Source organism: Cryptomeria japonica, chromosome 10, assembly GCF_030272615.1.
Source record: "Cryptomeria japonica chromosome 10, Sugi_1.0, whole genome shotgun sequence".
In the NCBI taxonomy this organism is placed as follows: Eukaryota; Viridiplantae; Streptophyta; class Pinopsida; order Cupressales; family Cupressaceae; genus Cryptomeria; species Cryptomeria japonica.
Window position 1 is genome coordinate 196,945,657 of NC_081414.1, and position 23,990 is coordinate 196,969,646.

At 30.4% G+C, this 23,990-nt stretch overlaps 2 protein-coding genes across 2 annotated transcripts; both read right to left on the minus strand.

The window, feature by feature from the left end:
- Positions 1 to 2,904: 2,904 nt before the first annotated feature.
- On the minus strand, positions 2,905 to 5,269 carry LOC131079205 (AP2/ERF and B3 domain-containing transcription factor RAV1). The gene is made up of 3 exons (XM_058017108.2): positions 5,043 to 5,269; positions 4,716 to 4,784; positions 2,905 to 4,533 (listed from the first exon to the last, which is right to left on the minus strand). The coding sequence occupies exons 2-3, from the start codon at positions 4,722 to 4,724 to the stop codon at positions 3,178 to 3,180; spliced, it is 1,365 nt and encodes a 454-aa protein (XP_057873091.2). The 5' UTR covers positions 4,725 to 4,784; positions 5,043 to 5,269; the 3' UTR covers positions 2,905 to 3,177.
- Positions 5,270 to 21,232: 15,963 nt separating this feature from the next.
- LOC131079202 (uncharacterized) lies at positions 21,233 to 22,757 on the minus strand. The gene is made up of 2 exons (XM_058017106.2): positions 22,516 to 22,757; positions 21,233 to 22,355 (listed from the first exon to the last, which is right to left on the minus strand). The coding sequence occupies exons 1-2, from the start codon at positions 22,522 to 22,524 to the stop codon at positions 21,390 to 21,392; spliced, it is 975 nt and encodes a 324-aa protein (XP_057873089.2). The 5' UTR covers positions 22,525 to 22,757; the 3' UTR covers positions 21,233 to 21,389.
- Positions 22,758 to 23,990: the final 1,233 nt, after the last annotated feature.

A 23,990-nucleotide genomic window follows, 5' to 3' on the forward strand; every position in this document is an offset into this window, starting at 1 on the left:
AAGTTGAGTTGACACTTAAAAATAAATATTTTAAAAATTAAATATAAAAAATTAGGTATTATCTCAAACAACAATGATGAAGAATTCATGCTAACATTATGTTGTATAGTTTGTCAAGATAAAAAAAAAAATATCGCTCTTAGTTTAATGAAATATTATATGCTCTATAATATTCTAAAAAATGTGAATTGAAAGTAAGAGAACAATCCAACACTATGCTACATGACACCTGAATATAGAGTTTAAAAAATATTTTTTTGACTATAACTATTTGTTGTTTTGATTTATTTTACACCCTAACCCTAAATCTAAACCAAAATCAACCTTAAACCTAATACTAAACAAAATTGAACCCTAATCTTAATTATATGTCTAATTCAACTTGAATTATAAAACTAACCCAAACTCTAAACCAAATTGAAAGGTAACCTAAACCCTAAACCAAATTGAAGGGTAACCTAAACCCTAAAACATTACCAAATCAAACCCTAAATCTTCAAACCATCATCATCAAACTTATCTACTCTAATGTTTATAGTATTTGGCTTTCCAAAATATAATCCCACCTTGGATGAATTTTTAGAGTCACAATATCTTCTTAAATTAAAACCTAAACCGAACTCTCCTCACTAAATTGATTGTAAATATGATATATCAATGATCAAAGATGGGAGTAGATTTTGTAAAGACAAATACTCTAAACCTCAATGGAAATAATCTCGACATGAATTCCATTCTATTAGTTTAAACATATGTAATGGATTTCAATTGTGTCATATATTCTATTACATTTATTGTATGGATTTATTTTTGTTTATAGTTCAATTTAGAGTTCAATTTAATTTAGGATTTAGGTACAATTTGAGTTGAGTAATATTATTTTACTATGCACGTGAATGAATGATTGGAAAAAATGTGCTATCAAATTTATTTTACTAGATAATAAAAAGATAAATAATTTATTATGATACTAATAGTTCAAACTCAATAATATTATAATACTAACAACAATAAAAATAAAAAATACTTATATAATAATTATCAAAATAATTTAATAATAACTTTAATAATATAATAATATAACAAAAACTTAATCCTAAAATACTAGAATAACAATAAATATGAGTAGTGGCTAGTACTTGCCGTTTTAATAAAGTAATAAATGTAATAAGTCAAGTATAAAAGATTTTAATTTATATAATTATATATGATTGTTTGAATTAACTAATTTGATTTATATAATTTAAAAATAGAAATAATCAATCTTAATTGAAACTTAGTAATATATGTATTGTTATTTAAAATTATATGTATTGTAATTTGATTTTAAAAAATGTGATTGTATTATAAATAATAAAATATATTATAATTTTGTCTAATTCCATTCCACTTATAAGTGATATAATATTAAATTACATGAGAATAACCCTAACCTTAACTTCATAAATAATTTTAATATTATAATAAATAATATATTGTAATTCTAGCTATCATATTTTTTTATTATTAACAATATCTTATTTTATTATGAAAATATTTTAATTATTATAGATAAGCATTAAGATTCTTATATTATTGTATTTTAATTATTATATTATCAAAATATTTTAATTATATATTGAATACAATTCAAAAATTAAATTTGAATTATGGTTAGGTTAGAGTTATGTTTAAAGTTGGTGTTAGGTTAGGTTTAGGTTAAATATGTTAAAGTTTTAAGATTAAGTTAGGGTTAGAGTCATATAGATAAACAATAGGATTTTTATAATATTATTGTATACATTTTTATATATTTATTATTTTGTTGTTGTTGTTATTAATTAATTAATTAGTTTTAAGATTAAGTTAGGGTTAGAGTCATATAGATAAACAATAGGATTTTTATAATATTATTGTATACATTTTAATATATTTATTATTGTGTTGTTGTTGTTGTTATTAATTAATTAATTAATTATTATATATATTATGTAAATGTACCTAAAAAATTGCCAAAAAAAATCTACTAATAACATGTAAATTTTTCAAACAATTAGATTGTAGAAAAAATATTTTTATATTTTAGATACTTAAAAAACATGTATGTTAACTTTATAAAAATTAAATTAAATATATCAAAACAAAAACATTCATATAAATTATATTTTAGAAACTTAAAAAACATGCATCTTAACTTTATAAAAATTAAATAACATATATCAAAACAAAAAAATTCATACTTCTAATTGATGGAGAAACAATTGAATAATAACGAGTTAACAAAAAACAATGACAATAACACAAGTACTACTACTATGAGAATAAAGCAAGTACTACTCATAGAGTATTTGACTTTCCAAAATCTAATATCATTATGTAAGAGAATTTATCATGCTACTATACATGCAACTAAATCTCAAACAAACCAACTAGAATCCTAACTAGAATATACAATTTAAAAAACAAATTTTTGCTATAAATATTTATTGTTATAATTTATAAACCAACAATATGTTGCATGCAGGTTGTCCAAGTAGAATCTCAATTGAATATAAAATTTTAATTTTTTTTAGTATAACTATTTATTGTTATAATTATTTTCAAAGCCTCAATTTTAAATGTTAGAATCATAGATTCAATTATTTTTAATTTTTATTTGTTTGAAGTTTGTTAAAACTAATATTTAAATATAAATTAAATTAAATTATTCATATACAAAAATAAAATAGTAATAGTTTAAGCAAACTAAAATATATCTAATCATTTTTTTCAATCAATTTTATAATACATTTATATGAAATATTATCTCATATTTATTTATTATTCCAATAAAAAATAAATAAAAAATAAAAAATTATCTCTAAAACTCATAAATCGTGAACAATTAAAGAAGTTGGCCTCTAGAAAACTGAAAAAAGTTCCAAAAATATTGAATTCAATTCATATATGAAAATTAACGAACATGTTTGCCAAGTCAATAGCAATCTATTTCACCTACACTATGAGAGAAGGATATAGTTTTAATTTTATAGCTAATCAACAGTTTCTATGTAACAGAAATCTATCAAATTCAATTTACATCTGTCCTTTGGTTTCTTTGGACTCCATTTCGACTTCACCATCTTTCTGTTTGATTTCTTTTGGATAAATCTGAACCTGGCAAATGTTTTATTTGGTTTTGTACCAATTTCAACTCCATCATCTTTCAGCTTTTTTGGCTTGTCGACCGATTTCAATCCCAAATAGCTTTATAACATCATCTGAATTATTTCCACTTTCATCCTCCATAGCTTTTCTTTTTCCAAGCTTTGCAGATCCATGGAAACGATTGTTAGTTTTCTGATGGGATGAATAATGTATGTGATCTGTGTTCGGACCCACTCTGATTTTTTCCTCAGATTTCACTTTCACTGACTCTTTGGGCTTACAAATTTTCACTTTTGGCACACTTACTGAGGTTAGTGAACTAGATATGGCACTGATTCCCTTTTCTTGAAGTAACTCATCAGAACCAGATTGATCTTGCACACAATTCTTGCTCATCAAATTCTGAGAGACATGGACTGTAATGTAAAATTCATTGCTTGGCATCTTACTATCCCTGGAAAAGGAAACAATATCTCCTCCTTTCAAATCCTTACTTTTGACAAACCTTCTCCATCCTCTTGTAAGCACATAACTCTGGCTGCTTTTCCAAAATGAAAATCTAAATTGCCATTGTCTACTGTTACTTGTATCCACAAATGTAAGAAAAGTTTCTGATTCAACATCTAACTTATCCTTGGGAAAATGGCGTTCAGCATGTTGTTTTGGGATCACCAGCCTGTTTAGTTTACTCACATCACTATCTGTCATCTTCTTTTCAAATAGATGCTGCCTATTCTTACCCATCTCCTCTGCATCCTGATTACCAGAAACCTCTTGATTAGATCTGTGATGAGCATTGCACCACTTTTGCAATTCTCTATCATAAATATGATCCCTGATAAAAAGGGCAACTTCATCAGGAGTGAGAGAATCCTGAAACAGTTTCTCAGCTTCTGAAAGTGGTGTGCAGGGGAAATTTGGTTGATCATCTTGCCCTCGGAACTTCATATAAGCTCTATCATAAGCCTTGGCAGCTTTTTCTTTAGTCTTGAAAGTACCCAGCCATATTCTAGCACGCTCACAGTATAGCTGAGCTCCCCAGTGCCCATTCCTTTGGGAAACAATACCTTTGAACTGTGGAGAATCCCCTTTTCCTTCTTCCTGTCCTTTAATATTTTTTCTCTCTGTCTTGAACTCTGAAGAATCCCCTTTTCCTTCTTCCTGTGCTTGAACATTTTTACTCTCTTTTGCTTCCTTATTACCCTTCACTTGATCAATTTCATTACTATCAGCCTCTACTCCATTATCATTATCCTTACCCAATGATTTAGAGCCAGTTGAATCGAGGGCACTGGATATGCTTTCTTTGTCATTCAGATGTTCTGAAATAGCTTCACACTTCAGCCTAGAGTTAACCCTAGAATCAGGGCTTTCATACCCTTCTTCATGGGTGTCCTTTGAAAAACCCTGTAAGAACATCAAAATTACCAATCAGAATCTTGTCTCTGCAATTTAATTCTTAAATCTTCACCATCCTCTGTTTTCATGGTGGATCCCTGAATATGATAAAAAAAAATGTACAATTGGTTTCAGAAACAATCTTTTAAAAATTAAAAAAATTTAATTTCAGAAATTATATACAATCCAACCTTTTCCATTGCAAATCTGATACGCACTCAAACAGTGCTGGTCTTTTAATCAACGCTCAACTCTGATACCTGCATTAACATTGCCATTAAATTTGTCAAACTGCTTCAAATATAAGTGAACTTCCCTGCGTTTGTTTTTTTAAGAGATATTTTTTTTGTTGATTGAAATCATAGACACAAATATAACATCCATATATTGTAAAATATTAAAGCCATAAACGAAACTTAACCAAACCTAACATCAACCATGTACAAACAATTTTTTTTCGAATTTGTTTTTTTTCTAGAATTTTTTATGGAATTTGTTGTGGTGGCAGAGGTCGTTACCTTTAGTACAGCGTGATAGCGATGTGTTAATCAATCACAGCAGTTTATTGCAAAATCGAAGGTATAAAACGCACACACGACTAGCGTGCTAGTCAATTCGTACTCCCGTTTTAAAGCCAGAATAAATGCATTGTGAAGGTCACAATCAGCTTTACCTAGAACTATAAAACAAAACTAAATTACCTGATCAGTAAAGCACAATGTTTTTTTCTTCTTCACTTTTCACTATCAAATATAATTTGATAAGACTTATTTATAACAGATTAATCTATATAAAAATAAAAAAATAATATTTATAGAACTTAGTTATTTCTAAATAAAATTAAAAAAAACATATCTAAACTAAAATTATTCATTATTTAATTTAGAAAACAGGAAAAAACTCCTAAAAAAGTGTAAGTGTAGTTGCGTTCGCCAAAAATTTAGGGAAAAAACCCAAAAAAGTAAACTCAATATTTGAATTAAAAGAAAAAACAAAAAAACTTCTTAAATTAGTGTAAGCGGAGTCGAAAGCAACGGAAATTTTCTGATTTAAAATTTTTATATCATTATGATAATTTTTGGTTTTGTTATTGTTTGAAGTAATCAAATTGTTTTTATTTGGTGTTAAGGGAGTTAAGTGGGGTCATGTGAGGTAAAGTGCAACTTTTAATTTGGCTACATAAGGGTGGGCTAGTTTTTATTATAAAATTAATGTTATATATTTTTAATAATTTAAATTTAAAATATAATTATTGTATTGAAAATAAAATTAGTCAAATATATTTTAGTAATTTTTTTATAAATTTAATATATAATAATATTGTAAAAAATAACAAATTATCCTTTACAAATAATTTAAGCTAAATTTTTAATATAAATAATTAAATATAATTAATTTAGATTAATTTTAAAGTTGAGTTGACTGTTAAAAATAAATAATTTAAAAATTAAATATAAAAAATGAGTTATTCATTTTTGAACATGGTGGAGAATTCATGCTAATATTATGTTGTCTAGTTTATCAAGATTAAAAAATATCACTTCTAGTTTAATGAAATATTGCTCTATATAATTATATATGATCTTATTTAAATTATATATAAAAGCCCCCAAAAAAATGTGAATTGTAAGTAAGATAAAGCATGCCAAGCAACCGCTTTAAGTAGGTGGAGTTCATAACTTCAAGTCTATCAAAACATAAATGATATATAGTACACTTAATTTGAAAACAAATCAACAATATGTTGCATGGAGTAATTCGAGGTGGATTTACAATTTAAAAAACAAATTTTTACGATAACAATTTTTTGTTATAAGTATTTTTAAAGTCTCAATTTTAAATGTTAGAATCAAAGAATTAATTTTTTTGATTTATATTATTTTTTATTTTTTATTTATTTGAAGTTTGATGAAAAAATATTTTTAAATATAAACTAAACCTTAATATTCATGCATAGAAATAAAATAGTATGAATTAAAGTAAACTAATATATATCTATAGAATAAACAAATAGATATCCTTTTTTAATCTATACTTTTGGTAGGATAGTTTGTATTATAAAATTTATGTAATATTTTTTTAATAATTTAATCTTATTGTATTGAAAAAAATATTTAGTCAAATTTATTTAAAAAAATTAATTTAATTTTTTACTTAATAAATTTAATATATTTAATATTGTAAAAGCTATGTTTTATACAAATAATTTAAGATAATTATTTAATATAAATAACTAAATATAATTAATTTAGATTAATTTAAAAGTTGAAGTGAAATTTTAATTTTTTTTTGTAAATTAAATATAAAAAACTAGATATTCATATCAAACAACAATGATGGAAAATTCACGCTAACATTATGTTGTGTAGTTTGTCAAGAAAAAAAAATATCACTCAAATATTGCTTTATATAATTAGATATGCTCTATAATATAAAAAAGCCTAAAAAGAGTGAACTGAAAGTAAGAGAAAACATGCTAAAAAAACCATCTAAGTAAGTGGAGTTCATAGTAAAGAAAGCTTAAAATTTATCTAGAATGTGAAGTTTTTTAAAAATAAAATATAGCATAAAACATGGAGGGAAGGAAAAATTTATTTTTAATAATATTCAAAATATATGTTGCATGCAGCTTGCCTAGTTAGAATCCCACCTAAATATACAATTTAATTTATCCCACCTGAATATACAATTTAAAATTTTTTACACAGTAACCCTAAACCTAAACCTAAACCAAAATCAATAGGTTAAACCTAACACTAAACCCAAGTGAACCCTAACCCTAATTATATACCTAATTCAACTTGAATTCTAAAATTAACCAAACTTTAAACAAAATTGAAGGGTAACCTAAACCCTAACACTAAACCAAATCAAACCCTAAATCGTCAAACCATCATCATCAAGCTTATCTACTCTAATGTTTATAATATTTGGCTTTGCAAAATATAATCCCACCTTGGATGAATTTTTAGAGAAAATTATTGTGATCTATCTTTCTAAATGAAACCCTAAACCTAATCCTAATTGTAACACTAAATTAAATTCAACCCAAATTGTAAAATTGAACTTAATTGAAGCATAACCATAATCCTAATTGAAATTATTCTTTATTTAATCTCAATTAATTGATTGTAAAATAAATATATCTATGATCAAAGATGGAAGTATTAATTTCAATATTAATGTCTTCCATGTTTGGCTACTAGAATATACATAAATTATGTCAAGTGGTGTTTAATTTTTCATTCAATTTTAAGCTATATAAATTACACCCATATATATTGAGGTGTTTAATTTTTTCTTCAACTTTAATATACAAAAAATATTAAATTAAATAAATTAAACCCCTTGATGTATCTGGGCATAATTTAAATTACATATGCTACTATACATGTAGTATCTTTGCCCTAATCAATTTCTAATCTCGGTTTGACCTTGGTTAGTTTATAATATAATGTTATAGTCAGATGTTTTGATTTTTAGTGCATATCTGTTATTGTGGTTTTCACACCAGTTTGTATGCGAGTTATTAATTCTCCTATTTCGTGTTATTATCTCGGGCCAACGCTTTCATTAGGTTTATATATGTATGCATGTATGACTCTTGGTTGCAGGAGATTTCAGGTACAGTGTCGCATGGATGCGAGGTGTGTCGCATGGATGCGAGGTTTGTCACCACCTGAATTGCAGGTTTGAGTGTACCTCTTTAATCCTTAGAGTTGGATTAGGTGGTTGTGAGACCCTCGTTTGACCATAGTCGTACTCAAGTGAGCGTCGTTAGTCGTCGTCGGTATTCCCTTTGGTTGGGTATGCGAGTCGTCTGTTTGTTTGACTTCTTGGGTTGTGTGTTTTGTGTGTATGATTAAATTGAGTAATTAGTCCATAGTATTTAATTGGATTAAATATGTGTTTGTGCATTAAAGATTAAGGGACTAAATTAAACAGGGTTTCTTTATGCAATTATTGTTAATTTGAATTGCTCGATTTAAACAGGGAGCAAGTTCAATTAAATAGTTAAAAATCAATTTTTAAATTGAAGAGAAAATTTAAATTATTGATATAGTTTAAAAGGATGATTTTTGTGAATTATTTTAAATAAATATTTTAATTCCAAAAATAAAATTTTGGTCAAACTTCTCCCATTTAACCTAGACTTTTGGAAAATATTGGGGATTGATATTTTTGGAAAAATATTGTTGAAAAAAAAAGATTTTTGGAGGAAAATTTGGGGGTTTTGGAGGAGGAGAAATTTCTTGAGCCTGCAGGTTGGACTCCTCACTAAATCTTTTCCAGGATTGCTATATGAGGTAAGATTCTGGTTTATATTTTTGGTTTCTTTGTTTATCAGAAATTGTTTTGGATTTTGAGGAAATCTATTTGTGAAAATAAAAAAAAGGAAAATCTCATCTATTTGGGGAAAATGAAACAATTATAAATTTAATTCCAATCCAATCCCCTCTTGTTTTGTTTCCAGTCCAATTAAATGCTTTCAAATTTAAGCTTTTATCAAAGAAATCTGCCTGTGTTTGGATATATGTATGTTAATCAATCTTATTTTGCCAATATGGATTTGGTTTTAGAGAAATCCTCCCATTTCGAGATCTAGGTATTTGAATTTGCCAATATTGGAAACCCATGCTTTCTGGAAATAAATTAATTTTTTATTTAAAGTCACTGGGACTGTATTTTTTTTATTTACTGTGTGTTTAACAGTAAAGTTTAAAAAAAAAAAGAAAAAAAAAAAAAATTATACCCCCCCCCACGTGGCTGAGTTTCCCCAGCACGTGGAAGGAGGGGTGTTGCGTATCCCCTTTGGGGTAGCAACGCTCCCCAAGGGGTGCTGTGTGCTCCCTTTGGGGGCAGCTGCACTCCCCATGGGGTGCTGCGTGCTCCCATTGGGAAGAAGCGCTTCCCCAAGGGGCAGCATGAACTCCTAAGGGGGGGGCCCACATGGGTACCCTCCCCCCATTTAATATGTTAAAAAAAAATAAAAAAAAAAAGTTTTTTTATATATATATTTTTATTTTCAAAAAAATATATAATACTTTAATATAATTTAATGATTAAATTTTAAATTAATTTTTTTAAATCATGATTAAGTTTGGCATTAAATAATAATTCATGAATAATTTGTTATTAATTAATTGTATAGTGTTAAATATACATTAATTAATATTTAAATCTCATTTTATTATTAATGCATACTTTTCTAATTAAATACTTGATTTATTAATTTCGTTATTAATTATTAATTTATTATATTTAATTAATCATGGATTAATAAATATATTCATTAATTAATAGTTAATTTTGGATCCTTCTATATGTGCATAAGGAAGTAATTTTTGGATTTTGGAAATGATTATCTACATTTGGATTCCTTATATATTTATGTTTCCTTGATCCGTATAGTGTAACTAGGCTTGGAAAATATGAAATTGGAGAGATTGGTTTTGAGCCAGTATGAGAACGATGTTTTATTTGAAGAATAAATATCTTATTTAGTTCCAGTTAATGATTATTTAATTATACCCCTGTGAACTTGGTTTAAAAACTCATAATGAGGCATTTATGTATGTTCAAGGCAATTGAACTTTAGAGAGTTAGAAAACCAAGAACAACCTATACTTAAATGAGGTAGATAATTGCAATCTAACTTAGATCATTTAGAAAACTTGATCGACATTTAATGTTTAAATTAATTTGGAAAAAGATTGTATCTACAGATTATTACTTATGCAAGTTTAATTTCTGTATTTGCTCTTACTTAAGTAATGACAAGTTTTGATTTGTTTGATTGGACCCTATCGTATGGATTGATTTGGGTACCTATTTCTGTCCTCGGTCTCAAGTTGACTGTTATTTGTTGTGATGTTGTATTGATCATATCCTTTATGTGGGTGTCGAATGATGATTCATGGTTGACCATAGTTGGTCAGGTCTCTGGTTAGAGCACCGTCAGTAAGTGTACCTCTTTTGAGTCATGTTTGACCAAATGGTTGTTCCCTCCTTTTTGAACTCCATTTGCTTGACCATGTGTATTCCTTGGTTTCTGAGGTTGCTTGAGTATAGTCTAGTGTCGTACAGGAAAGTGGCTTTCGATTGGGGGCCACGCCCAAAGTGGTTGCTGGGTAACCCATTTAAAGTGAGTCTAATAAGTGATAACCTAACAGTAGTTTAGAATGTTAATCTCTAAGTAAGATAATTGTGCCTCACACATGGGACGAGTGCTAACACAGACTCGACACGCTGTGAGAAGGCCTGAAATGGCAAACCATCATCCTTGTCTTCATGAGAGGATGTGTGGGTCCACATGAGGCTTGGATGGGCCGGAGGTTTGGACTAGGTGGCCAGTGTAACCCAGTGTATGGGGCCGAAACCTATGAAGATTTGTCTTGGTAACCATACCAGTTTGTGTGATGACACTTGTCCCTACGTACGCTAGTGTGTTGTTGTATTGTCCTGATAGGAGCACGTTTGTGGGTCATCCTATTGTCTATGCCCTTGTGAGTACTGGTTTTATGTTAGACCTTGGGTTGCGATGACTCAGTTTTGTGGATGTCCAAATGGACCTTTGTATTAGCTTCGATTATGTTCAGCTAGATCCTTTCTTTTTTAGGGATCATTTATGTATTTATTGACCAATGCGGTCATTTGCATATTGATTATGTTTTTCCTTGATGGTAGGATTGTAAATTATGAGAATCTCATGTATTCGTAACTTTATTATTTATCAGAGGGGTCTTGTAGTTGAGAAGACCCGGAGATGTAGCCCTTTAGGGGTGAACTCTGAGATCATCTTGGTGTTATGTGATGCTTTTATTCTTATGTTTCATGTTTAGTGTTAGCATGTATGAATTGACATTTTGATAGAATGTCTAAGTGGATAAGATGGAATTAGTTTTAAATGCATGTATGCAGTCCTCTCTTGGATGTAGTAAATTGGATCATGAATGAACGTAGCTTAGTATAATGGATTACATTCAGTTATTGTTAAGGAAATTAAGTATGCATGGGAAGAACTCATTAGATTATGATGAAATTAAAGTGTGTTATTACATTAATTGTGTGACTTAAATTCTCATGAAAAGTATGACTGAAGAATATAGATAAATCTTAATGGATGAACCTTATCTTATGAATTATATTTTCATCTATCTGTAAGAAATTTCCTTGTTTAAGAATTATCTTGTTATCAGCTAATCAGCTTATTGGATTTATTAGTGTGAGTTAAGTGAGTTGTGGAATTAAGTAATCACGTTGGGAAATTCTGTAGGTGTTAGTTGATGTCTTCCGCTATGTAATCTGAATTTTGATATCTCGTTGTATCTTAATGTTGTGTTTATCTTTAAAATTTTTTTATTGCACTCCATTCGTGTGTTTTAGATTTATCCCTTCAGGGTTTCCTGGCGGGGCATTACAATACATGCAATTAAATCTCAAACAAACCAACAATATGTTGCATGTAGATTGCCCAATTAGAATCCCACATGAATATAAAATTTAAGAAGAATTTTTTTACTATAACTATTTGTTGTTATAATTATTTTTAAAGTCTCAATTCTAAATCTTAGAATCATAGATTCAATTATTTTTAATTCAAATCAAATGATTCTAATTTTTTTGCATCAAAATTTGAATGTAATATGCTTTAATAATATTATAATTTTTTTTTGAAAAAAAGAGTAAAAATTTATTCAAAATAAAGCAAAAAGTACATAATCAACATCCAAGGTCAAACAAAGAACAACCAACAAGCAAGAATAGGCTTCAAAAGGATCCCCAAAAAGACAAAATACTCATGCTTATCATCTTGAATTAACCTATTCAAGGTCTCAAATTAATCTAGGGACAAAGGGCCCTAGTCATCCACATCCCAATTATTAAGATTTTTAGATGGCCATTTATCCAGTCACCACTCTATTCCACTCACGAGGAACATGACTGAATGAAATTAAATCTATAGAAGAGCATAAATTGAAAATCTGCTTAACCACCAAAGATAAAGTCCAGTTTGCACCATCTGACTACTATTCATTCAACATATCAATCACAATTTGTGAGTTTGACTCACAAGCAATCTTCTTCCAATTGAGGGAACACCCTCTCTAAAGAGCATGAAAAATAGAAAGAGCCTCCATGAGGTTATTAGAATGATATCCCTTATAGGTAGAGAAGAAGAACACAATTTCCATAACTATCCCTACCAATGCCACCAATACTGACATGTCTTGGATTCTCCCTGAACGAACCATCCATGTTAACTTTCAAAATGCCCTAGGGTGGAGGAAGCCAACATCCAACCCTATTGATTTTTTGTTTGACCTACTTTGATCTCCTACCACCAGGTAAATCCAAACCATTGTTTCCTAAAGACAAATTCATAATAATAGTCTCATCATTAGGGTCAACATCACCAAAAAAATCACATTTTATAGAAATAGTCTCTTGGAGACTTGAAGAATATTGCACTTCCTCTCCAACCAAAGATTCCAAATAATGAAAGTGGGGCCTCGAGTCCAAGCAACCTGAAGGAAGGAGGTTTGAACATAGGGGGTCGACCCAAGCTATCCCAAAACTCAACTACGGAAGTAGCATGGACATAGGCCTGATTCCACACCCCCCACCAAAAGTGCCAAATATCTTTGGAGTAAGAGCATTGAAAGAAGAGATGCAAGGTACATTCCTCACTCATTTCACATAGAACACAGATAGAAGGGACATGAAAACCCCCATTCCGCAATTTCTCCCCAGTGAGGCATTTATTCTGAGCCACAAGCCAAAGGAAGAAATTACACTTAGGCCACGAAAATTTATTCCAAATCTACTTCCACCAAGGCACACTAACTTGACCATGTAACTGCTTATCCAACACCAAATACCTCAAGGCAACTAGAAATTTACCTTTCGGATCAGGACCCCATTCAAAAACATCTCTTCCCTTAAGAGAGCTACATAACCTACTAGCTAAAATCTTGGCTAACTCTTGACAATCCTCCATAGTACCCCTAGGCGGCCATTCCATATAATCTTTCCAACGGGTGACTTCTATCTAACCTTTGATCTTAATATTCTTGAAATTCTCAACCTTACTCCAACCAACCTCAATGAAGATGTTACATAAGGGTTGAAGATGAGGAAACTAAGAAATAATAGGGGGTGACCATCCCAAGAATCTTGCCAAAAAAGAGCATCTGTACCTCTATTACAGATCCAAAAAAGTCCCTCCTTAATGAGTTTAGCCCCATGTTTGAGAGTGTCCCAAATCATGGAGCCTTTCCCCACAAGGCTGCACTGAGGAAAATCCAAGCTATCAACTCCATTAAGGTACTTATGACTAAGAATTCTGGCCCAATCTTGATCTTGGAAAGTACACCCCTTCCAATATAACTTAGCCGATAAAGCCAAAATAATCAACCTAAGAGATCGGAGCCCAAAGTCACCCTCTTTCTTTGGTCTACAAATATAGATCCACCTAACCAAGCTCCATTTTGAAGATAAGAAGTTACCAAACCAAAGGAATTGATGAGAGAGAGTATCAAATTGTTTAACAAATCTAGAAGGGACAAACTACACAAAGCATTTGTAAATAGGGAGAGCCTAGACCACTACCTTCAGCAGAGTCGCACCACCACGTTCAGTAGATGAAAGCCATCTACAGGTCCAATGGCAAACCCTCTCGTAGAACTTATCCAAAATCTCCTTACAAAACTCTCTACATTGAGTTCCCACACCAAGGGGAATTCCAAGATAAAATAGATGCAAAGAACCAACTTGAAATCTCAAAATTTGAGCAATCTAATTCTAAATTAGACGAGGAGTGTTAAAGAAGAAAATAGAATATTTGGCCTCATTAAATTTTTTATCCTGAGGCTGCCAAATAAATATTGAAAGTTCTTCTTAACATAACAACCTCTTCAATTCTGGCCAACCCCAATAAAGTAGTATTGCAGACCCCTAAATTTGGCTAATTAATTTAATCAAATTTAAATCCTATTCTTCCAATTAATTAATTTTCTATCCCTTTCTTCCTATTAATTAATTCTTAATTAAAATTAATCTCCCAAATCCCTTTGTTAATTAATTAATTATCCTATCCTCTTAATTAATTCCTAATTAATTGATTATCCCATCCTCCTTATTAAATAATCTAATTAATTAATTATCCTTGTTCTTCCATCCCATTTGATTAATTACCTTTAATTAATTAAATTTCCCTTTTCCTAAAACCCCCATGAATTAATTAATTAGACTCAAATATTGTTTGAGCACATGGCCCCTAACGTTAACCCCCCATCTAATCTAACCCTTGTCCTAAACTTGGGGTTCCAACCAACCCTATCTATCCTAACCTCCCCCAGCCTAGTCATCCTCCAAACCTCCCAACCAGCCCTATCCTATCCCTCCTAACCTCCATATGTGCACATCCTAAGCTCTTTTCCCCCTTTTGGGGAATATATCCTATTTTTGGGTGGCTCTGCCCAAAATAGACATGTGTCCTCATGGACACATGCCATTCCTCTTCCCTCTTGTTGAGCCACTTGTCCTTTTTTGGAGGACAAGTGTCTCCTATTCACACCCCCTCTCCTTCCTCTCATCTTCTATATAAACCCTCCATTTCCTTTACAAATCCTCTCGAGTCCACTTTCATTCGATGCATCGTTACTATGTTGAAATCACTACTCACACTCATACATCCATTTTCATTTGCATTATCATCTTCATCAAATCTATGGAGCATAATCGAACATCCATTGATGTCATAAGTGCACATCAAATTGCAAAATAATCGAATTGAAGCAAGGATTTGGGGTTTGCATAACTTTTCTTTGTGTTTTTGCTTTGATTTTACCATTTCGATCTTGAAGTGTTGAGTTTAATGTCTTGTTTTGGTTAATTAGTTTATCCTTTTACCCCTTTGTATTTGTACACACATTTTCCCTCACACATTTCTGACATGCCTGATGGGACCCACTTCACGGGTCATTTAACATTTTTTGTTGTTTGAGTGCGTTTATTGCAGATTATGAGAACTTGCAGGCAAGAAAGGGGATCTACATGCTGATTTCCACCTAGGTGGAAGTCTATTTTCTCAATCCTACGATTTTATGAGACCATGGGTTTGCGCCCTAAAATTGTGGGTTCGCCATCGTCACTTTTGTATATAAGGTAAATTTTTCTTTAAGTTTTAGGTTTTTATAAATAAGAATTGACCTCTATTTGTGAAACAATGGGTTCATGCCCTAAACCAGTGGGTTCGCTATCTCGCACCTGCGGGTTCACTTAAAACAATAGGGTTGTACCACATAGTAGAGGGATCACTCATTATCATTTATATGATTTTTTTGAATGTTATTTTTGGTACTAATCAACTATCTTGAGTGTTAGCATTTTTGAGAGAGAGCAGGAACACATTTGAAACCAGTCGGTTTGTGCCCTGAAACAACGAGTTTGCTAAAAACAATAAATTTGTGCCACACAGTAGCGGGATCACTAATTATCATTTATATGATTTTCCAACATGCTATTTTGGTACTAATAAACTAATTTATGTATTTTTGGATGGTTTTACTAACAATTTTGCAGCATTTCGAGCTATAAGAAGACCCCTAAGCGCTTAAACACTAACATTTTGCATGTAGGACCGCTAAAGAAAGTGGGGTTTCGTCGAAATAAATTTGTTCATTTCATTTATTTAATTTATTTCTTTATTTTGTGTCTTATTGCATAATTAGGAACACTTCAATTCAATTAAGGGAATGGACATGTTGTGTCTTTTGAGTAATTATACACACTTCAATTCAAGTAAAGGAATAAACCCCATGTCTTTTGTGTCTTGCATGCTTGTGCATCTGTAGAGTGGTCCTACTGCTAACACACACTATCCTCTCCCTTTGGTTCTCGTGGTCGTAGGTGCAAGAGAAAAGTATTAGTGACGCTCAATTTTACTTTCTAAGTAGGAGGGCCTGTCCCCTCGAGTAGCCTATAAGGCTGGGTGAGGGGAGAGTGACCCAAGTGGTACTTTCTTTCAGTCTGCTATATAAATATTTGTGATTTTAGTGAAAGCTATAAATCATCTGGTAACACTGTGTTATACCAATGGTTTCCCTCAATATCATTATGCAAATACCTTTGTGGTCTTTATGCAAGTCAAAATCCCCTGCTGCTTGTGTGGTAGATTTGTAAAACCCATTTTCTATGGGCTGGGATATCTCTTAAATGACCTAGCCATCGCATGTATGATTACCCGATTCACCCCAAAAGTTCCCCCACTACGATCCAATTGTTCTTTAGTATCCAAAATTCCTTTTGTGTTTACTCAGGTGTTGTGATACACGCATACCAAAGAAAATCCTTATGTACCCCCCAATTCGAGATAGAAAATTCATTGGGAAGTGATTACCCAAGAATTTGAAGCTTGACATGCTCGAGAAGTGTGTGCTGAGGGTGGAGCTAGTGCTATCAAGCTTCTATCTATCTGATTGGATGTGGTATTCTGGGCAAGGAGATTTAACACATACTGTCATTTGACTATCCATAGTGTTGTACTTAATATGAAATGTGTATCTTCAAGTCGGCTTAGATCTACACAAAACAATATTCTAGATCCAAAACATATGATCACATGCTTCCCATAAGTCAACTCAATTACCTCAAACTTACCAACAACCACCATAATCACCCCAAGAAATCTGGTCCATACTATACATCACTAATAATGAAGATAATCATCTTTTATTGCTCTACCAGATACCAAACCTTCTAACATTCTTAAGAATCAACACCGAAGGATAATATTGCATGATAATCTACTTCTCATACTCAATTGATCAAATTAACTCTGATCACTAAAACCAAAAACACATCACCAGAAATGAGAACTGATCACCAAAACTGTACACAAAGTATCACTGACAGACTTGCACCAAAACTCCATACTGGATATCCCAAATTCCATACCGGATAAGATCAATAGGTTGAATTTCCATCAATGACAACTCCTAAGCAATATCATGCATCAGACATCACCAATGTTCACCAGAGCATCACTGAAATAGTGTCTTCTGCCAACAATTCCAATTGTTGGAATGAATGAACACTGAGAGGAGGGGGTGAATCAATGTTCCAGTATTTATAAATTTGTTAATCTGATTCTTAATCAACTAGATGCACAAATAAGAAACTGAAATGCAGAAACACAAAGAAAACAAGCACATAACTATAACACCAATATTTTTACGTGGAAACCCAGAAAGGGAAAAATCACATTGGGATTTGAACACACAATATTATTATTATACTATGTCCAATAGTAAAACAATATTACATGAGTTAGAATGCAGATGCATTCAGGCACACTGCGTAGAGCTCACTGCTCAATTACAAAAGGGCTACAACCTAGAGGAAGTCTCACTGCCTTACAGGCTAATAGAAAATGATTGCAATGAATAATGAACTGAATAAAAGCATATAACTATACCAAATAATAGTTCCGGTTAGGCACAAAGTGATCCACTACACTATTATGATAAACTGCTCTGTTCTGCCCTATTACTGATTACCGAATCAACAAAATTCAAGGTGCGCATGTGAAACTATGCTCAATCGCTCCCAAAAACATCTCACACATCATATCAAACTTGAGGTATGATATTCAACATTTCACTTCAAGGTTTTGCCTTCAATTTCAATTCAATTATAGGGTTAATTTCAAACTCAAGGTTTGACCTAGGCAAAACCCTATCAACAATAACATTTTCCTCCTTTGTATGTGCCAATAACAATATCTAGAGATAACATATATAGATTCCATAAGTACAGACAAAGACACTAACTAAACTTTTGCAAAGGCATAAATTGGAGAACAAGGTTTCCCTAAGCATCATTGTCTGACACTTTCCTTACAAAACTTCAGGGAAACACTTAGAAGAACGTCATAATCCTAAAAGTATATCTGTTGCTCACATCCAACACTCTGAGGAAAAGGTCACCCCAATTACCATTGTCCGACATTTTCAAGTCTAGATTTGAGACATAGGTTTCCTTCTGCTTCCTATTTCCAAATCTATACTTGTGTCTGCATATCTGATTTGAAACTGTCTATGCATACTAATTATCATCAATTCTACATATTTAGTCCTAGATCCTGCATTCAACCTACATTTTCATAGCTCATTTTCAACTCAAACAAAGAAGGAACATAATTCAATCAGCATTAAGACATTTTCATAGGATTGAGATTGAATCTATTGAGTTCATCCCTCTTTAATGTAATATTGCATGGAAGTAGATTGATTCCTTGTTTACATAGCTAAACATGTGAATCCTATTTCCACCACCATTACATCTATGTCATTTGAATGCTTCAAAAATATATTAGTTACCATGTTGGCTACATAATTTTAGCACACAATATCTCACGTGCAAAACGTAGGAAAAAATATAATGATAAAAATTATATACGGTCCATGATGACTTGGTTTTCCTTAATGCATTAATTCGTGTTTAAAATGGTCTATTTTGAATGGAATTTTAGAAATGAGGACACCTATTTAAGAATGCCATCATGACCCATCCCTAAAATCTGTCAATTTCCTAAATATTCCCTTTTCCCACCTTAGTTCAAGTAAATAGAGCTGTGGAGTTCATCTAAATTAGTTCCAAATGGATAGATATGCTTGTCACTTTTTCAAAATTTAAACCTTTTGCTACCTTATCACTTGATGATCATTATAAGCTAACTAAAACATGAATTATCTAAATCATACACTAGTATGTTATATTTAAAGACTAACCCTAATGAAAAATAACCATATAGCATAATTAAAGAGTACATCTAGAGTCTTATTTATAAATGGATAAAATAGAATACACTAGCATTGGATCATCATTAGGCACAAGTACACATATTGTATGTTTCTCTATTATTTTGGTAATGGAGAACTTAAACCTCACAATCTAGTAGATACTCAAGCATGTTTCTAAACATTGCCCCTCCTTACATGAATATAAATACAAATAATTGAAACAAACAAGTTTCAAACAATGCAATTGTGTCATATTGTTTTCAAAAGTTGTAGATTAGTGTATGTTCATACTATATTGAGTGAGTTCCACTCTCACACAACTAAACCAAAAAGGTACATTGTCCACTATATGAAATAGTAGTTGTATATGGTGAAAATGGATACAATAATAACAATATTGAAAGGCTAAATGAATTCAACCACCAAACCCTAGCCTAACAACAACAAAGATCCACCATAACATATGAAGATTACCTAAGACAATGTAAATAAAACAAAATCACAAAAATGATACCATCACATGTTCAATAGGGTTTTTGATCTCCATTCTTCCTATCTCCATTTATCTTGCTTGATATATTTTCTCTCAGATTTTATGTGCACAAGAGCTCAACAAAGAACGGAATGTGGTTGCAAGTAGGATCGTAATGTAGTCAATTAATCAAGTTGTTAGGTCATTAGGGTTTGATAATGAAGGAAGCATCTCCTTAAATAGAAGACACAATATGAAATGGAGGGATAAGATTGAGAGGTGTAAAAAAGGAGGTCGGCTATGATTAGAGGGTAGGTAGAAGAAATAATAAAATAATGAAAGAGGTAGGTAGTGTAGGAATTAAGAGATGAATGGCATGTCTCATGTGTAGAAAAAGCTAATGAATTAATTAAATAAATAAAGATTTATTTAATTAATAGAGGGAATGAGATCAATTAAATAAATAAAATATTTATTTAATTTAGAAAAAGGATAATTTAAATAAATAAATGTATTTATTTAAATGAGAAATAAGGCTAGAAGAGGATAAATGAATTAATTAAATAAATAAAGATTTATTTAATTAATAGAAGAATTAGGCTTAGATAATTAAATAAATAAAATATTTATTTAATTAGACATGACAATTTTGGGTGTCTACAGTAATAAATCCTAAAATTCCAACCCATAATAGTTGGAATTGTAATATCGTTTAGCTATTTCCAACTATTATTAACATGTCCAGTTCTTTAAATTTATGACAAAACACCACCTCGAGCACCACATCTCCTCCCCAACATCACAATTGTAATAATTTCTCTCCCAACCTTTATTTTCTCTCTCAACCTTTATATCTATTTATTAAAATGATTTTTCCATCATTTCTTCATGCTTTGCAAGTCTATATGACCAATGATGAATGAAGTCTCTAATGTTAATTTCATTGAAGGAACCAATTGCCTATTCTACAATTGATATATATTTTTTTCTTTGAAGCCAAAGCTCTTGTGTTTATCAAGAAAATATATAGTATCGACAAGAATTCACCAATTGTTGCAAATTCTTTTTAATCGAAAATACACCGAAAATATATTAATCATTGCAATGACCACAAATCTGCATTGCACTAGCATTATTATCACACAAATCCTCTTTATTAATTCACATTTTAGCCCTAAAATTAGATTCGGTTAATGCACAAAACATATGAATCACATTTTTGCACATCATACTTATGTTACTATCTCTACACAAGATTCTATCTCCCATTCTATAATAATCAACTCTAAAGATGCTCAATCCCATGATGGAGTCATGCCCAATCTAGCTCTGATACAATGCTAAACACCATGAAAATATCAGCAAAAATATCATACAGCAGAATATATTAAGTAAAATAGATGTTAATAACAATCGTTCACTACTTTTATTTATCAAAATGGAGATTACATTTACAGAGATTACAAACTCATAACTAATTCACCCAGCTTGATACCTAAAAACACTAACAATTATTGACACAATTACAACTCTCGCTAACATTTAGCTGTCTGGTTTGAACACCTCTAAATATCAAGAACAAAAATTCAGAGTCTCAACGTTAAGTCCAAGTCTTCTTCATCATTTTGTCCATTGACTTCTGGAACAATTTCAATCCCAGATACCTCTTTTTCTTTGGACTCAATTCCAACTTCACCATCTTTCTGTTTTTTTTCTTTTGGATCCCCCATTAGTCTTTGTGCTTTTGGACTAGCACTGATTTCAAACCCAAATAGCTTTAGATCAACATCATCTGACTTCTTTTCACTTTCATCTTCCATAGCTTTTCTTTTTTCAAGTTGCTGAGACCCATGAAAACAATTGCTGGTTTTCTGATGGCATGGATAAAATATGTGATCTGTATTCTGATCTACTCTCCCTTTTTCATCAGATTTCATCAACTCTTTGGGCTCACAAATACTCACAGTTGTCACAGCTAGTGATCTTAGTGAACTAGATGGGGTATGCAATCTCTCCTTAAGTAACTTATCAGAACCAGATTGCTCTTGCACACAATCATTGCTCATCAAATCCTGAGAGACATGGACTGTAATGTAAAATTTATCGCTTGGCATCTTACTATCCTTGGAAAAGTAAACAGTATCTCCTCTTTTCAAATCCTTATATTTGACAAAGTCTATCCATTTTGTTGTAAGCGCATAACTCTTGCTGCTCTTCCAAAATACAAACCTAAATTTCCATTCTCTACTATCACTTGTATCAACAAATGTGAGACAATCTTCCAACTTATCCTTAGGAAAATGACGTTCAACGTGATGTTTTGGGATCACTAGCCTGTGTAATTTATTGCAGACATCACTAGCAGTCATCTTCTTTTCAAATAGATGCCCCCTATTCTCTACATTAGATATATCCTCATCACCATCTGCTACCTCTACTTCCTTATCATTATCAAGGGCACTGTGACTGGATATGCTTTCTTTCTCAATTACTTCTTCTGAAATAGCAAGAACATTATCATACCCTTCTTCATCATGCTCCTTTGACAAACCCTGCAAGAACATTCAAATTGGGTTTTTCAAACATCATAATTTGTAATCTTATTTTTAACGACCATGATCTGAAAAATAGATTCTAAACTATATAAAACTGATTTATAAACAATCTTTTTCATTTTTGAAAAGATGCTGCACAGATATCATATATAAATACCTTTTCCATTGCAAATCTGGAACACACTCCTACTGTGCTTGTTTTTCTACCAATTCCCAACTCTTATACCTGCATTTAATATATATAAGATTTCAAAATTATCTCTGTTCTATCAACCAATTGCCAGTGCAAAAAAAAAACACTTAAAATGGACTTAATATGCAGCAAAATAGGTAACCTAAATTTATCACACTCTCTGTTCTCTGAGCTCACGATAAATTTTTCAAAAACAACTTACAACAAAACTGTCTGATAGCGTGTGCAGAAAATACAGTACAACGAAGGGGTGAAAAAATAGAACACGGGCATCTTAAAATATAGTTCAAATTTTCTAAAAATATAATTCAGATTTTCTAAAAATATAGTTCAGACTTTCTAAAAATATATTTCAAATTCTATTCTACATGGAATTTTGAAATGTAAGTCATTAACTCAGCTGCATGTTATTAAATATCAAAGATTTTTTTTTGTTCAATAGTAAATTTTTATATAGATTAGTTATTTTTTATAAAATAAAAATTAAAAGAACAATGAAATTTACTTTATTTGTAAAGCATAAGTGAATATCAAATGTCACTAAATAAACTTATTAAAACTAGAGGTATGAAAAAATATTAGATAAAAATCAAAATTAAAACCAACTTAAATAATTATGGCAAAACATCCACTTTAAATAGGCCAAAAGCAACATGCAACATAATACCAACTATATATACTTCAAATATATTGACTATTTAAAAAAAATAAAATTAATTGTAAGTTTGTTTTGAAGAAAATCAATTGAAGTTCATAATTATTTTAAATTATAAACATTTTGAAGTAATTAAAATATATAATAATTTTATATTAAAACAATATAAAGATATGGTTTGTTTAAAATGGATAGTAATTAAAATAACTTTAAAATAAAATAAAAATAATTTAATATTTATATTCATTTAAATATCTATTTATAGTTGTATCCATGGAAAAAAATATATCTATTTATAGTTTTATATGTATATGTAATATTTTAAATAGATATGAAAGTTTAATATTCATTTATAAGAAGAAAAAAAAAAAAATTAAAGTTTTTAAAATTTTTTTTTTTCTTAAGCAAATATTTTATTTTCATTTAATTTAAAAAGTTAAATTATTTATAGATAAAAATGAAACAATATTTAATATAAATAAAAATTTACAAATTTATGTATATAGTACATAAAATAGCTTTGAAGTAAAATAATAAGAATAGATACTAAATAATTTTCTTGGGCTTATTCTATATATATTATTAAATATATATAAGCTAGTAGCAGTCACAAATTCAAAGACATGACATAAATTAATTTTAAATTATTTATTGTTGTATAACTATATATTTTGGATTGGTACAGTGTTAGATTTAGGATTCCATTTTAGAATTATAGCTAGGATTGGAATCAAAATAGTAGGCCTAATTCAATAAGGATTAGGGTTCATTTTGGTTTACTATT